At 44.9% G+C, this 16,806-nt stretch overlaps 2 protein-coding genes across 2 annotated transcripts; one reads left to right on the top strand and one right to left on the bottom strand.

Moving 5' to 3' along the window:
• Positions 1-367: 367 nt before the first annotated feature.
• ism2b (isthmin 2b) lies at positions 368-11,158 on the top strand. The gene is made up of 6 exons (XM_079753541.1): positions 368-1,039; positions 4,269-4,517; positions 5,263-5,605; positions 7,894-8,031; positions 8,137-8,205; positions 8,639-11,158. Exons 1-6 carry the CDS (start codon positions 905-907, stop codon positions 9,154-9,156), a joined length of 1,452 nt encoding a protein of 483 aa, XP_079609667.1. The 5' UTR covers positions 368-904; the 3' UTR covers positions 9,157-11,158.
• A 3,187-nt stretch (positions 11,159-14,345) lies between these two features.
• Positions 14,346-15,770, bottom strand: LOC307088365 (SH3 domain-binding glutamic acid-rich-like protein 3). Its single transcript, XM_079754223.1, has 3 exons — positions 15,266-15,770; positions 14,808-14,975; positions 14,346-14,483 (listed from the first exon to the last, which is right to left on the bottom strand). Exons 1-3 carry the CDS (start codon positions 15,311-15,313, stop codon positions 14,421-14,423), a joined length of 279 nt encoding a protein of 92 aa, XP_079610349.1. The 5' UTR covers positions 15,314-15,770; the 3' UTR covers positions 14,346-14,420.
• Positions 15,771-16,806: the final 1,036 nt, after the last annotated feature.

Here is a 16,806-nt window from a genome sequence, read left to right as displayed (position 1 = left end):
TTCACACACACACACACACACACACACACACACACACACACACACACACACACAAACGGTTATAGAGAGATTGGACATTGATACCGTCCACATTTTGACCGCTCGAAGTTGGAACGCGTCTAATTTGCTCAATTACGCACCATGGCATTGCGCTAATCCAACATTCTTGAACCCTTTCTAGCTACTCCGTGAACGACAACCTCAAAGCGCCCCCTCCTCCCTACTAGAACTATGAGCAATGCACCGCCCACATCCCAACTTCTTCAGCATCGGTCCCATTTCAGGACATCTGAAAGCGTGCGTAAAAAGACCAATTTAGCGAACGCGTTCGGCATGCGGCAATCGCAGAGACACACACAAACACTACCGAACCAGGATGAACTTCGACTGGGTAATGGATTAACGCGGCAGAGGTAAAAAGCGTAGCATAGTCTACACCATGAACTCCAGATGTCAATGTATTGGAAGAGAACACCCACGCGCGAGGAGATGACTCACATTTTAAAGTAGTCGAAGAAGCGCGCGCCGGTGCGGATGGGGAGATTTGCGCGTGGGAATTAAGGCTTTTCTGGTTACTTAAAGCCCGCCAAAGTGATTTTATGGAGACAGTGAAGTGCGACCTGGACTCCGTCGTATGGACAGAGATAACCGAGAGAGTCGCTGATAGGAGACATGGAGCGCGTGTTGGTTTCACTGGAGCACTGGCGCGCGTCTTCATAAAGTGCGAGACTGTGAAGCTGGCAAGTCGGGAAAACCACTTGTTCTTATAAACCGATAGACAGGGAACTCAGCTATTTCTAAAGTTAACCAGTTGTCGTCCATAGTCCAAGCCGATCAAGAGGGGATAGAATAGACGAGATTCAACGTGAAGCAAAATCTTCGAAAGAAGCAATTCGGTGAGAAGATGCGTCAACTTGCCGGGAGATTTGGAAAGGTCTTGATGATTTGGCTTCTACTTGTCGCTAGTGTTGTGACGGGCTTCCCCACCAGACACAAGAACGTCGCCCACAGACTGCACCACAACGGCCTGTCTCTGGAGGTAAGAGTTCAGAGTTTATTTTTGAATTGTGTGTTGTTCTAACGTAGTTTTCTAAACCAGCTCAGCAACACGTGTCTCGAGTAGCTCTCGCGACGATGCACGTGATCACACCTGCGGAGGACATGCAATAAATTGCTAATTTGATCAGATCACTTATCTTGGCCCTTCACCTCATATATTACAGATCTGTTATTTTTCCAACGTAGGAAAAAGTTATGTTATCGCAAACTTTTATTTTTGTTGTAAAAACAAACAAAGGTCAATTTTCAAAGCAAAAATTGGAGGCATGCAGAGCAGAAACGAAATGCAGTGTATCCAGCTCGGATCGCAGTATATAATGTCAGGTTCCTTCTTTCCATCCATTTAAGGTATCAGAGACGGTTTCCAGCCCCTGGGAAGCTTGTGTGTACTGTGTGTACTGTGTGTGTTGTGTATTCAAGTGAAAATGAAAATAGATCGGGTGTGTTTAGTGTACTGTGTGAATGTTGTGATTTCAAGTGAATGATTCGTATGAAAATAGATTGTGTGTGTGTGTGTGTGTGTGTGTGTGTGTGTGTGTGTGTGTGTGTGTGTTTGGATGTGTGTTTGGGTTTTAGTGTGTGTATGTGTGCCGTGCCTTTGAACTTTTTTCCTCCCATAGATATCCTGCCGCGCTGCCTCACTCATATCATCCATGTGTTTGATGTCAGTTAAATGTCAAAGAGGAGCAGGGCTGAGAGAGAGAGAGAGAGAGACCGAAAGGGGGGACAGATAAAGAGAGACAGAGAGAGAGAAGAAAGAGATGCTGTAGATGCCATTGACTGTGTGTGTTTGTCATCCATGGTCATCAACTGGGGTTTTCTTCAGAAGATATGACCTTCTACCTGTCTGTGCAGTTATAATGCACCCGGTAAGGTAACCAGCCCTATGTAACTGTCCCCATGCTAAGTCATACCTCCTGAGCTTCCTCTCCTGCCAGAGCACGGGCGGGGTCAAAGGTCACCAGTCTGATTGTTTACGTTGGCCCTTTTTTGTGTTAATGTGGAATTTCCTGTTTTTTCTCACCCGGGGGGTCTCTCATCTCATAGGGGTGAAGTGGGAGGAGGTGGAGGAGGAGGTGGGAGGAGAGAATGGCCTCTGTCTGCGTTGCCTCCCCCCCTCCCCCCTCTCCCCCTCTACTCCATCTCGTTTTGCACCCCCCCCCCCCCCCCCCCCCCCCACACCTTCTTTTTGTTTTTTAGATTTGAAAAAGGCGATCAAAGCGGCCCCATAGTTTATTGTTCTTCTGTAATGGTTTGGAAACGGCCGGGTGCAGGAGAACCTTTGATATTTACGGTTGCGTAAATCAAGGCCTGCCACATAGCCTGTGCACCCCAGCCCTTGCTCCACACATACACACACATGCTTCTTCCACCTCCATACTCAACCCTATAACCCTGTGTACCCAACCCCATATGCCTGTAAACTCAACCCTATAACCCTGTAAACTCAACCCTCTACGCCTGTATACTCAACCCTATAACCCTGTTTACTCAACCCTAGGACCATGTTAACTCAACCCTATACGCCTGTAAACTCAACCCTATAACCCTGTTTACTCAACCCTATAACCCTGTTTACTCAACCCTAGGAACCTGTAAATGCAACCCTATAACCGTTCACACTCAACCCTATCACCCTATATACTCAACCACACAAGCCTGTATACTCAACCCCATTCGCCTGTATACTTGACCCTATAAACCTGCACACTAAGCTCTATACCCCTGTATACTCAACCCTTTAAACCTGTATACCCTACCCTCCCTGGTCAACCTATTCCACTGGCTTAATGCGTGTCAGGGTCCGGGACATCCAGCAGGGGTGGGTGGAGGGGGGCGGTGGTGCCGATGGCTGTATCTTAGCCAACGCTAAGATACAGCCATCGGGCGTCTGCTTTGATCGTCCCTGCACGCTCCTACTGGCCGAGGAGATGGGGAGGAGGAGGAGGCATGTGGAGGGATCACAGAGGGGGTAGAAAGGAGGAGAGAGATATGCGGGGCAATGGAACACGCGATCCAGATGTGCAACAGGATGAAAGGAGGAGGGGGGTGTGAAGGTATGTGCCCCCCTCCCTCCTTGTTGTCGGACCCTGGTGCAAGCAACAAGCTGTCCGTTGGTCCGTGTGTGTGTGTGTGAGCACAGTTTTCCACACTGTGTGTAGGATTGTATTGGTCCCCTGGTGAGGATGTATTGATACAGTAAGGGCTTACTTAAGAAGCTATCCTCCTTAGTAGATAGTTTATTTATTTTATGGACGCAACCGATCTAACATGCCGATTACTGCGGTCATTATCATTCACCAGGAAAGGTGTGGATCACAGGATTTCAGTGAAGGCAAGGGACGTTTATTTATGGTGAAGCTTTCAATCACACAGGCCGTTTGGAGGGATTTACATGGGCAGGAATCACAAATGAAAGACATTTCTAAAGGATGATCAGTCAAAGACGAGCATCGAAACATTTATTTTTGATTAAAGTGAGGTGAAATAAAAATGATGCCATGCATACATTTTAATAAAGAGTAAAAGCTGGCTTTGACGTACACATTTAGGCATACCTCAGATGTTGTTTTTCACAGATATGTGCCACCATGATAACTAAACCCCCCGGCCCCTCCCCCCAACGACCTGCATGGACCCCATGGCGATGAAGTTCACACCCCCCACCCCCAACACAAACCCCCCCATGCCCCAGTGCAGGGGTCCCGGGCATCCCAGGGCCTCTCATTAAGTGAGTGGAGAGGAGGGATCCATGCTACACAGGCCCCTTCTTTGTCCAGAGGGCCTGGGTACCATGGCTGCTGTGGGAAACGGGTGGTGGTGGGGGGTGGGCAGCGAGGTCGGGGTCTGCTGATTGGAGGAATGCTAGGGTGCCTTGATGGCTTTTAAAAAAAGAAAGAAAACACTAACAGAGCTGTGAAATGCTGGATATTTCGGTCCTGGAAACGAGAACCAAGAAATGGGCCGATGGCCATTGGCTATTATTGTTCTGTTGTCGCCGGACGCCACTAGATGTAATTTGTTAATCCTCTCAGCCGAAAGGTTCTGGGTTTGAGCCCCAATGCCGACAGGCTTACCTGAAGGCATCTTGGAGAGCGCTGCCCCTAGTCCCATCCTGCTCATTAATGACCTGTATCTAAAAGATGCTTTGCATGCAAACTAAATCGTTAAGGCCACACATTAAAAAACAACATGTCTTTCTTGGTCAGACCCAGGCTGCTGTCCAGAAGGATGAGGTTCAGAACATGGCACAGGAACCGGAGGAGCATAACCAGGTCCAGAGTATCCTGCCCGAGAACCACGGGCTCCAGAGGAGGGGCTCTCTATCACCGCATCGCTTGGTGGGGGTCCTGCCCCAGCCGGAACCAGAAGAAGAGACCAAACCCTTCATCCTGGACCTCAAAAACTTTCCAGACCTGGCCAACGCTGATATCAGCTCTCAGAACCCCAATATACAGGTGAGGCGTCACGTCGGTCGTCTCTGGCTTAGATGGAGGTATGAATGGAGGTGGTAGCTGCTTTTGAAGAGGCCTTTTAAGGCTTGCTCACATGGGAGGCTCGGGGTGTGTAGTGGTGAGGGAAACTTGGCGTTGATTAAAAACATAGAAGGACTATATTACCAAGAGGAAATTTCATAGGAATGGTGAAACTCAAGTTGGTAAATACAAATAAAGTTAATTAAAGAATGCATTCCCAGTGACTTAAAGGGCATCTTTGAGATTCTTATAGGTTGAAAAAAGTTAATAACCGAGAAGCGTACGCTGAATTGAGTTTATCTCCTTTTATTGCCACCTAATTGAACATGTCGGAAGTTGCTGCTGTTGAAAACGGTCGTGTCTTGGATGACTCATTCGGAGCTATGGAAGGTGGCTCATCTAGCTAGGTTGGTTTGATCTGTCTCAGTGATCGTGCTCATCTCTGGCTGGCTGAACAAAGTTCGGGGCCATCCCGATATACACCGATAATTTGTGGAGATGGTTCACTAGCCCCAAATACGTTTGTCGCCCAATGCTCATGTGTTCAAAGATCAACGATCAACTACAAACGAGTGTGTCTGCGGCGTTTATCAGCACAATTGATCACTCTGCTGTGTTTCCTTTTTGAGCTTCACAAGCGGTAGACTGCTTGCGTCATGACACAGACGTCATCTGCGTTTAGAGTTTGCGTTTTATACAGACATCTGACCACGTTCTCACGCCCCAGGTGACCATCGAAGTGGTGGATGATCCCCAGATGGAGGTGGAGATGGACCTGTCCAAGGAAAAGGACTGGCAGCCGCCCTCTGCCCCATCCTCCACCATCGACTGGCTGGGTGGGAAGAAGCTCTTCTGGCCTCTCTTCTGGGGATACACCGATGCGGACTCCAGCGAGGACAGCACCGGCCGCTCCGGTCTGGACGACATCGGAGAGGAGGAGGAGGAGATGGAAGAGGAGGAGGAAGACTACTCCTTGGACTATGGCAGTGAGGAGCCCCTTCCCAGTGGCGTAGGAGGGGACTGGGATAGCCACTGGAACGAGGGCTGGGATCCCATGCAGAGCTACTATGGTAAGCATTGCCAAGTGCTCACCGTCTGCCATTATGGCCGTATTAAAATATTTGCGCTTGAGCATATTTCACATTGTGTTCCGTGTGGCTTCCTGGGGAGCAAGTAATTACTGCTTCCAAATTATTTTTAACTGCAACAGATATAACCGCATTTGTTTGAGATAATTAGGGAAAAAATGAATAGGTTCCCTGGTAGGTTTTGAGCTTGTTGTATGGAATGATATACAATTAACTATGAAAAGGGCTGGAATGTTTGTAGAGAGAGAGAGAGAGAGAGAGAGAGAGAGAGAGAGAGAGAGAGAGAGAGAGGAAAGGGGGGGGGAAGGGAGAGAGAGTGCAATAGAGAGAGAGAGCGGGGAGAGAGAGGGGGGGAGAGAGAGAGGGTGATAGAGTGAAAGAGAGAGAGAGAGAGAGAGAATATTGAGAGATATTGACTTTGGCGGATGGCGGCATAGCCCGTCTTAACTGCCAGAGTGGGCCGGTGCATGCCAGGAGTGGGAACATGGGCACTAGACCATCATGCCATTGTGGGCTCCGGGGCACTTTGAAGTGGACACTGGTTGTGCTGGTTTGTAGAGGCCCGTCTTTTGAAGATGGAGCCGATGCGCTCGCTAATGGCAGCGTGAGGCCGCCACTGTGCTGCAGGGACAAAACAGCCCGCGGCTTTGCGGACAATTAGAGGGCAGATTGGGAATCCAGAATGACAGGGGCCATTCGGCTGGTTCTTTCATCCATCCCACGGGCCCCCGTGCCCCCATCCATCCCGGACCCCGGTGGCCCTCACTGCCCTCTGCGGCCGGGCGCTACGAGCCAGTTCAAGAATTTTGAGGGGCTTTCAAGGGCTCGGCCCAAGCATTTATGGCTTTGTTGTTTGTTGTTTATCTTCCTGCTTTCTTCCGGTGGGAAAAAGAAAGTGGCGGCCCGTCTCGGTAGGCATGGGTCTCGTACAGAGACAGAGTTTAAGAACCCTGGGTGTAAATAGGAAATGACCGATTAAATGAGCACATGAGGGTGGATCATTTTGAAGATATTTTTGCAGGATGCAGAGAGAAAGGATGATATTGGCACCCCTTCTGAAGGTCTTAATTGCCTTTAGGAAAAAGCCGTTATATTTCACAGAAGCTTGTGTTGGCCTTTGTTGTGGTCGACCCCAGGCGCTATATGGATCTGAATAGCCCATACCCGTGTAATCCCTTGCTTCATGTGTGGAGGTGCTCAAGCACAGAGGTTGTAGATAAAAAACAACAAAAACAGTCAAAGCCATGTGTCCTACACTGCATCCGCCAAATAATATAAATGTGGATCCAGAGAACAAACCGTCTAGCCAGAGAAAATACATTAAAAGAATCCAGCAAAATTGCCTGTGATTTGGTGCGATCCAAACGCTGCTTAGGCCTAAATCAAGGCTGCCTATTTTAACCCATCCCGTAATTAAAACCCTTCTGAGACCCGGGTCACATGGCCGTTGGGCAGCACCCACGAGGGCAAAGGGAGCACCCAGGCTGGTATTACTGCACCCTTCTCCTTTAATTGGAAATTACTTCTTTTTTTAAAACATGTCTCCATGTCATTAACACTGCACACTGATCCACCCACCCTAGTCCCCTTCTGTCTCTGTTTCTCTCTCCCTCTTTAATTCACTGAAGGGTACATAACATACGACTTGAATGACTAATGGTTGTATGGGAAAGTTTACATCAGAGGGGGAAATAACTGCCATTTGGTATTGACTATGGAAGCCTATACAACATTCTATGAATTAGGGTCCAGAACATTCCGTCTCTTCCATATTAGGGGCCAGAACATTCCTCGGGAGAAAAGTGCAGCAATTCTTAAATACCGCCATCTACCCCAAGCAACAATGAGTGTTCAAGTATTGTTTGTTATTGGTGTCAAAAGTATCAATTATCAGAGTTTGAGGGTTGAGTACACATGAAATCTAAAGATGGATGAATTCTGGATAGATTACACAAGTACGTTTGCAGGGCGATAAGCATGGCAATAAGGCCTTGCGTTCAAACCAAGCTGTCACCTTTCTTTGTGGAGTTTCAGTGTTCGCTGGATGCTCTGGTTTCCTCCCACACCAAAATGCATAAATGTTGAAGGAATGGTGAATAATCCTGCCAGTGCTCTGGAATTAGACCTGGGGTCGATCCCTGGGCGCTGCACTGTGGCTCCTAGAGAGAGGCCGAATGCAGGGATCACGTTTGAAATGACGTCTTGTTGTTGGTAAAAACAGGGTAAAATTGACTGGATCGATGGTTCCCCTCCTGTTTGGCTTCCCACAGAGAAGGAGACAGAGGAGTGGTCTGCCTGGACCCCCTGCTCGGTGACCTGTGGCCAAGGAGAACGCAAGAGAACCAAGTCGTGTGGCTACTCCTGCACCCTGACCGAGGCCTCCAGATGTGACCAGGAACTTTGTCCTGGTGAGTTGGATCTAGCTTTTTGTGAATATGTACTTTAACACACTGTCTGTGTGCCTCTACTGGTTGGAGCTATGGCCTTCATAAGCTACTCTTTGCTTTTCGTAGATGATGTCAACACATTGGTGGAGCCCTTCCCCTTTGAGATGGAGAACGGCACAGAACCCTTCGGGACAGGTCGGTTGAGCTGTGTTTTGTTTGTATTTCCTGAGGGGGTAGTCAGGGTGTCTGTCTCCAAGCTGAGAAGGTATTGTTATGAAACCCATTGTCTTCATTCCTAAACCCTTGATTAAATTACCTGACCCCATATCCCTATTAAAAGTCACGTATGTGACATCTAGGAACAGCTATGGTTCAGGCCATCTCAGAAACCATCGGCTATCGTTCGACCCCGAGCTTTTCCTTAATGAAACGTATGTTACTCCCTTTGAATAAAAGCACCTCCAAAATAACTAAATAGCATATAGCCGACGAGACTCAGTTGGTAAAACTTACCTTGAGAGGAACAGGGAAGGACTTGGTTTTAGAAGAACCGATTTGCCGTGGTAGAATTCAGGCTCCGTAATTACCCTGGCCGTAATACGCGTGTCCTCCTCCCTCTAACCTCCAGACGTGGACACCTGCGAGAAGTGGCTGAGCTGCAAGAGCGACTTTCTCCAGCGCTACCTGCACCAGGTGCTGTCCGAGCTGCCCGGCTGCCCCTGCTCCTACCCGTCGGCGGCGGCCTACGCGGTGGTCAGCCTCCACGACGAGGCCCGCGGCCGGCCCTTCCGGTGGCGCGACGCCAGCGGCCCCGCGGAGCGCCTGGACGTGTACAAGCCGTCGGCACGCTCCTGCCTCCGCTCCACGCTCTCCGGCGACTCCTCCACACTGGCGGCGCAGCAGTGCTGCTACGACGAGCGCGGGCGGCTGCTCACGCGGGGGAAGGGTGCCGGCACGCCCAACCTGATCAGCACCGAGTTCTCCCCCGAGCTGCACTTCAAGGTGGACGTGCTGCCCTGGATCCTCTGCCGGGGGGACTGGAGCCGCTTCCACGCCGTGCGACCGCCCAACCGCGGGCTGGCGTGCCCCGAGAACCCTCACCAAGAAGTGTTCCTGAACGAGCTGGAGGAGGCCAGGGAGTACTGAGGGAAGGGGGGAGAGAGGGAGAGAGAGAGAACACAGCCAAAACCTCCACTTCACCCTGAGATCCCGATGGGCCGGTCCCCGTAACACGAGATGTGTGTTGGGGGGGGGGGTGCCCTTTTAAGGTTTTATTAAATATGTCTTCTAAATCATGCATCTGTTATTGTCAAAGCGTTGTTGGCATGCAAAGACATATGGTGTTGGATGTTTTGGGTGGCTTCAAAGTTAGCTGTGAAGGGTTGGTGGTTGGAAGTTTCTGACGCGAGTGTCCTGATTTCAGACAGGAACCGAGCTATGAACTGATTCACGTGAATATAACAAAACAATGCAGTATCATACCGGTGCTTGCCCCGTTTACACATCTGGCATGACATCAGGCTATTTGTTTAGTATATTTTTGTGCATGTAAGCAGGATGTCTACCTGCTGGCAGTTTTTTTTTGTTGTCTTTTTGATGGTGTCCTGGAACACAAGCAGTCAACATTTGCAACATGTGGTTACCATCTTGACGTTTTACCGTAGGAAATGATGAGTTGGTTTCAGGAAGTGCAAAGTGCAGATTTGAACTAATTATTTATTATAATGATTTATTTCTACCCTGGCGAAGCTGTTTAAATTAAAGATTAGCTAGCTTAGAATTTCAAAGTCGGTGTTGACGAAAGTACTCGGGTCAGGATGGACGGAAATAAGTCAAACTAATTTGACCATAGAATAATTCGAGAATTTTAGCACATGAAGCATATTGAAGCATGGTTAAGGAAAAGTTGGTCCTTAAAGGTTTAAAATCTCCTATCAAACATGTCAGTATTTCATAATTCATAATTTCATAATTGTTTCTAAAGTAAATTAATTAAAATAGCCTTTATTCCCTTTACTGTTGTCTCGTGCAAATGGCTCCTTGCGCGCTACACTAGCCTCATCTATGTGACGAGGAGGTTAAAGCTGCACTGGAATTCCAACTGATATCAGGGTGAGGAGATAACAAACTCTCATTTTGAGGACTTGAACTTTCCTTTAATTAATCTTGTTGGGAATATAGACGCTTGTAAATCAGATCAAACCACAAGGATGGACAGTTCAGGGTTCAGGGAGTGAGACAGTATTTTCAGTACTTGTTCCACCGATTGCATTGAACCGGCTGACTGCACTCATTAAATGCACTTCTTATTCTTGGCTTTTGCTAATTAGTCATTCCAGATGGTTGAACTAAAACAGATTAGTTATCTCTGAACCTGGAGGTTATAAATATCAAGAGATGGAATTAAGTCTAAAACAAAAACCAACTAAGGAAAGGGCTCCAAGTATGTAACCGTGATTCGAGAGTGATGTTTTTAAGCATCAATTAAGACAGCAAGAACCACAACACGTATCTGTCCATGTTTTCTCCCACATACTATACCTCTGTTTAAAGGGTCTTTACCTTGTCCCCAGAGCACAAATTGTCCCCAGCGCAAAAAGTGCATTGAGTGTATTCAACCGGTTGAAGCTTGAATTAGGTTCACTCTGGTTCAGTAATGGTGTTAAGATCATTTATTTTGTGTGTTATTATTCCAGGTCGTTGAATTCCTTTATTTATACATGTTGTTATAAGGGAGTACTGCGGGGGTCGACCACATAGAGCTTAAATTAACAGACTGGGCGATCCTTTTGAAATAAGCTTCCTCATGATTTTAATTACAAGAATATTAGGAGAGAAAGAAGCGATGAGAAGTCATTATCACTGTCGAGGCATCATGACAATATTCAGTCTTATATTAATTATGTGTATTATTTTATAATTATTACCATTATATTATTATTGTTATTATTATAATATTATAATTATTACTATCATTATTACTATGATTCCTGTGTCAACATTGATAAACACAACTAAATATCATGATGCTCTGGGAAGAAGCCCTTCTATCTACTCTAGTTCTATGGGCTGACGTGCCCAAACTATTTCAGGATTTTTCCCCCAGATGTATGCTATCATTCACGCTGTTTGGTCACCAATGATGAAGGAAGGCACTTTATATCAATTATCTCTATATATATATATATATATATTTATATATATATTTATTTATTTATTTATATATATATATATATATATATATATATATATATATATATATATATATATATATATATATATATATATATATATATATTTGGAATATTAGAAAGAGGTTTTCGAAAAGGGAAATTGCTCCTGTCCTCAAAATGCTTATCAAGCTGTTCTATTGTCGAGAACTTTTTATTCTGGTGATTTCTAAAGAGAAAAGAACAAAAATATGAAAAAACATAGCATTACGTATATGTTCTTACTTCTTGTACAGTATTTATTTCCGTTTTTTTTTTTCTAAGTTTGCTGAAGCTTTGAAATGACTCTATACACAGAAGTTGGCGCACCGCTTGGACTGGGGTCAGTGGTCACCAAAAGGGAAGCTGCCTCGAAAGCCATGTTCCTCACCGCCATCATATCAAGTGTCTGTCGATTCTGTTGTATACTTACAGTGTGTGTTCTGTGAATATGTTGTTATGCAGTAATGTTGAAGAGATATATACATTTATAACATATATATATATATATATATATATATATATACATAAAGACTTTGCATTCATCCCCTGGCTCATCGTGGTTGTTATTGGTTCTGACCGAATTGGTAAGAAATAGTTGTATAGATTTGCTGATGATTTTATTAAGACGATACTTTTGTCCAATGCAACCTTGGATACATGTAATTTAAGAGCAAGTAGGGGGCTCTGAAATTACGCTCACAGGTAGACTGGTGACCGTGGGAATCGAACAAGGAACCTTTCGGTTGGGAGTCAGTCACCCTATGCCTCTACACTATCCTATCCTCATGTTATGAAGTAAATGTTATAGTTCATGAAAAATCGCAACTTTTTCGAGTCCAGTACTAGTGACAACTAGCCTGGTCCTACCAGACTTTTGTACTTCATTTCATTTGTACAGAGAGTCTAGTACTGAAGGAAAATTCAAATTGAGCGGAAGTACTTAGGCGGGCGGAGACAGGCTAAGCGACAACCTCAACATATTTGTGTTTTGTGTAGTCTGAGATGTGGTCTAACACCACATCTTTATCACAATCGACCATAACGCAGGCCAGAAGCCCTTCAAATTTACATTAAAATGTATGTTTCAATTGGAAGAAAGAACAACTATTCAAACTAATAAAAATGGATTTAAATGACTTTCACATTCAAAACTCACTAATTCCGGAAAATCCAACAGGCCTCTCTTATTCAATGAGGAGGAGTGTAAAGTAGTTTATTTTTAAATAGTTGAATCGCATTCGTGTTTAGACGTTGTGTGCATTGCTGACATCTTTGAGGAGAAGGTAATGTGAGGATAGGATAACATTTATTTCTATTAATTATCTTTATTCACTTTTTCAGGGCCAAGGATGATATCACTGGCCAGTAATCTTGGATCAAGCTGCAGTCCTTCTATGTTATTATAGCAGGACTTCAGGGGTGAAACAGCACCACAGATCCCGGGCTGGAAGTAGGCCTACTCAGCAATGGCACACAATTTCCATCAAAGGAAATTTAACGAAGACACTGGACCTAAAAATCCAATCTCCCCCTCTGTTAAAATCAAATCTTTATATCTATCGCCGCTTGCATGTTAATCTAAACCTGTGTTTATATTCTGAGCCCAAATCAATACAGGAAGGTGAATGAGGTATCTTCTAATCATGTTCTTCACTCTAAGTGAGTGGGTTTATGCAGGACAGATGTCCACCACATTGCTGTTTCACCATCACAGATAAATAACCAACAGATGTTTAAATGAGGTGTGTGTGTGTGTGTGTGTGTGTGTGTGTGTGTGTGGGGGGGGGGGGGGGGGGGCAACCAACACGATTATCTGGAGACTATTTGTATTTTTATTTTCAATTCAAATGTCTGCTGGGAAAACCGGCTAATGGTCCAAAATGTGTGTGAGGCGGGAAGTGCTGCCAGGAATCCGGGGGATCCGGAAGCACAAACCACATTTGTTTTAACATGCATGTGCAGGCTTTATAAACGCATACTTATTGAATATTCATGAGTCACTTCTCGCTGAAGGATGACGCGATTTCATAAAACGTTTTTAATAACTCCATCCTAAAGAGTAATTCCTAATAAAAAGTCGGAAGTGGGATATTCCTGTGCCTGAATAAAATAGGCTGATTGTCTCTCTCTCGAATAATACAAATTAATTGATATTAATTAATTATAGGCAGCCAGTTACAATACTATACTAGCTCCTAGCCTCCCAGTGTTTACACAGAGCCACGAGTCCACGACCCTCTAGCACAGTTTCATAAAATAAGAATATGGACACATTTGGAGGTTACTGGCAAAGGTATGGAATGAAATACAAACTACTCCAAGTATTTGAAGTAACTGCATCAGACAGTTTGGTTCATCAACTTGAATCGGGCAAAGGGAACACATGATGACAAACAGAGGGTTGCTCTTTTATTCATTGCTGCTTAAACTATCCACGGTTACATAGTTTGTATGTGAACGTTCCATGGGGCAAATATTGGCGATTATGAGATCTTGGAGCGACCTCTATTGGTCGTTGTCACGTAATACACAGGTTCCCTAACTGAAGGTTTATCATTGTACAGCTTTCCTGTAGCCGGCTCGGGCTAACATAGCGCCCTAGGAAAGATTGTCAAAGTCTGTGCATTTAATCAGTGTACAAATCACTGCCTGCTTTTTAAACGCTTCCTTTCACCCAATCTCACACCGAAACCATTGAGGCTTAGCCCTCGGATAGGCCTGATTTATTTTACATTGTTGCGTGAAAGTAAACTGTTAGCACTTTTTGAGATGGATCTGTTTGTTAAAATCACTCAATATTCTTTTTACTTTTGCAGTGGACTATAATGGCTAGACCTTGACGCCTTAGGCCTAGAATGTAGTGTATGAATGTATAATACATTCTAGGCTTTATTTAACATATCTCATTGCAAGGGTAAGGACATACAATTAAATTGGACTGATTTTTTTAAATAATAAAAATTCAAATAAATATGTGATTAGCAAAAAAAAAGGCCTAATCGAACAAATAATGCTTCAAAATATATTGGCACAATGGATGGCATTAATTAGTAGAGAATCCACGAATAGTAGGGTAAGTGTCCCTGCAATGATAATCATCAACAGTAATTCTTGAGTCATGGATAATTATACAGCTCTTTATTTGTATCTTCAAAAAAAAAAAGATGTCAGCACAAATGCACGTTTTCCTTGTCGTCATCAGAGTTTAAGAAACTCTGTCAATTTTTCCTCCTCTACAGCATTCAAAAAACCCTCATAGTCCTAGAAAGAAGGAAATACAGAGTTAATTATACAACAAAACAACTGGCCATTTTGCGTGTGTCTGTGTGTGCGTGTGTGCAACAAATATGACAAGTTTGAAGACACACTTAAACACTTTGGTACTGCTACTACAGTCTGTATTGGGGTCAATGATTCAGTTCTGCACATATTTGCAAAATATGTGCGGCACACCCACATAGCCCCCCCCCCCCCGTACAGAGGTGTGGCTGTTGTAGGAACACGACGAAGTTGTGTAATGCAGAACTGACTAATGTTTTAACGTGATCAAGACACCGAGGGGTGGTCGTGGTTTTAAGGACTCACCCCGCAGTATTGGTCACCGTTGCATATCTGGGGGGGCAGTGCTGCGTCGTTGCAGGCAATCCTCCTCATCTTGTCCTTGTTCTCAGGGTCCTGGGTAACGTCCACGTCAGTGTGGACTATTTTTCTCCCGTCTAAAACCATTAGTATGTGTTGCTGTTGTTTCTTCGTCTAGAAAAAAGCAAACGCAGAGCCAGGTGATTATTTTGTTGTTGTGGGCATAACCATTGAGCCAGTTCCTCATACTAAAGTGAACACTACAGTAGGCCTACAGAAATCTCAGTATGCCTACAGACTGTAGCCTACGAGAACAGCTCCTGAAAGGCAAGAAACTAAAAGTGACAAGGTAAAGAGATGTCGTGGAAGTTATTTGAAATCCATGCACCCATTTGTATTCAGTTAGGGAGTCGTAACATGAAATGAGAAATAACATGTGAAATTAAACAAAACCAATACGGTACCTTGAGACAGCCGCTGACACTGGAGTAATACACTCGGATTTCTGACATAATCAAACTCTATAGGACAACAAATCTCGACGAATCACTAGTAGGAACCCTGGTTTAAAGCAGTGTGACGGGAAGAGTAAATTAATCAGAGAAACTGAGAGAGAATGTCAACAACACGTCTACATCAATGTGGTGTCTTGCTGCAGAAGCAGAACAGGTGAGCAGGTCGCGACATGACTTACCTGTCCGCTGAACACACCCAGTGGAATGTCTGTGTGGAGTCTGTCTGCCCTACCCACATTTCCTTCTTCCTTTATTTATTTAATTAACCCTCTCGCTGTCTCACACTTCACGGTTTTGCTCTGCATTCATAATTGAGAATGATCACACTTCCTTAAACGCAACCATAATCTTCGCACATAGTTATAACTGCGCGCCTCGGTTTCCCTGAGCATGCGCGGTGCAAGAGCATGGGGAGTTCGTCTGCGATCGCCTGTGTTGGACAAAGATACAGCCATGGAAGCTGCTAAACACTAGAACATAATGTAGCGTCACAGGGTTTGGGAGGAAGGGCGGGCCTTCTGAGAGGGGGGTCCCGGGGGTTTCCGGTTGTTGAGTGTTCCGGTTGAGCTGCGCCTGTCTGTCCTTTTGAGGAATCTAATAAAGCTCCTATGGACTTACTTCGCTCACTACCTCGCCTGTGGTCATTACAATATTTTTTTATTGTTTTATAATTTGATATATCTTACGACTATAATAGCAGGCCTGAGGCTGTCCGACAAGTTGCTTCTCCACACTAGTTCCAGTCACTAGCGGCGCCAGGATTTTGATTGTGGGTGGGCCTCCAGAAAACTGGATGGGCCAGTTAAAATAAGCCCCCCAAAAAACGGGTTCTCCTTCATCTACGTTTCAGCGCTTTTCTGCGGCACTGAGGACAGCGACTGGAGCCTACCTGTGTGGCTCTTGTGTCGCTGTCCTCAGCTTGGAGCTGAAGCGGACAAAGACACACACCTTGGCAGTAAGCCTTACTTCATTTATCTCTTTTGAATGTTCAATACACAAAAAGACTGAAACGGAATTATATCTTTGGAGGGTCTGTTTCTCTCTCCATTTATTTACCCAGCACGGCGGGCAGGGAACTGTCCAGAATTGTTTAACTGTTTCTTATAAATTCAGAATGACAGAAGAACTGTATGGACATGAAATAACAGCAGCATTGAATCTAGCACAGCTGCTAAACACAAACAGCAGGAAAACGATCAAAAATTATTTCTCCTGTAGCTTATTTCTTAAGAATAATTAAATTAATAACACATCTAACCATATAAACAACAGCATAACAATCCGAGATAACTGATAAATAATCACAAATGCACAATTCAATTAAAACTTGCTAGTGGGACTTGTTACAGAAGGAGACAGCGGGATTTCGTGCTGAACACAGAAAGAATTTCTTGATATCCCAGTGAATTAGTCAATTCCCTTTCAAATGAAAGCAGGGACAAATAGTTCAGTCTATCAGTCAACATTGTTGCCCTGGTGCCTGTTTTTAT

This window comes from Pollachius pollachius, assembly GCF_949987615.1.
Source record: "Pollachius pollachius genome assembly, chromosome: 16".
NCBI lineage: Eukaryota > Metazoa > Chordata > Actinopteri > Gadiformes > Gadidae > Pollachius > Pollachius pollachius.
Note: the sequence above shows the minus strand (reverse complement) of the source record. Positions and strands in the feature narration are given on the sequence as shown.

What these genes read in the sequence shown, in the direction of transcription:
- ism2b (XM_079753541.1), top strand. Translation starts at nt 905, where the DNA reads ATGCGTCAACTTGCCGGGAGATTTGGAAAGGTCTTGATGATTTGGCTT. An exon ending in TCCCATGCAGAGCTACTATG is followed by an intron (nt 5,606 to 7,893) that starts GTAAGCATTGCC and finishes GGCTTCCCACAG; the next exon opens with AGAAGGAGACAGAGGAGTGG. An exon ending in CACAGAACCCTTCGGGACAG is followed by an intron (nt 8,206 to 8,638) that starts GTCGGTTGAGCT and finishes TCTAACCTCCAG; the next exon opens with ACGTGGACACCTGCGAGAAG.
- LOC307088365 (XM_079754223.1), bottom strand. Translation starts at nt 15,313, where the DNA reads ATGTCAGAAATCCGAGTGTATTACTCCAGTGTCAGCGGCTGTCTCAAG. An exon ending in GTGTCAGCGGCTGTCTCAAG is followed by an intron (nt 14,976 to 15,265) that starts GTACCGTATTGG and finishes GCTTTTTTCTAG; the next exon opens with ACGAAGAAACAACAGCAACA. An exon ending in ACGGTGACCAATACTGCGGG is followed by an intron (nt 14,484 to 14,807) that starts GTGAGTCCTTAA and finishes CCTTCTTTCTAG; the next exon opens with GACTATGAGGGTTTTTTGAA.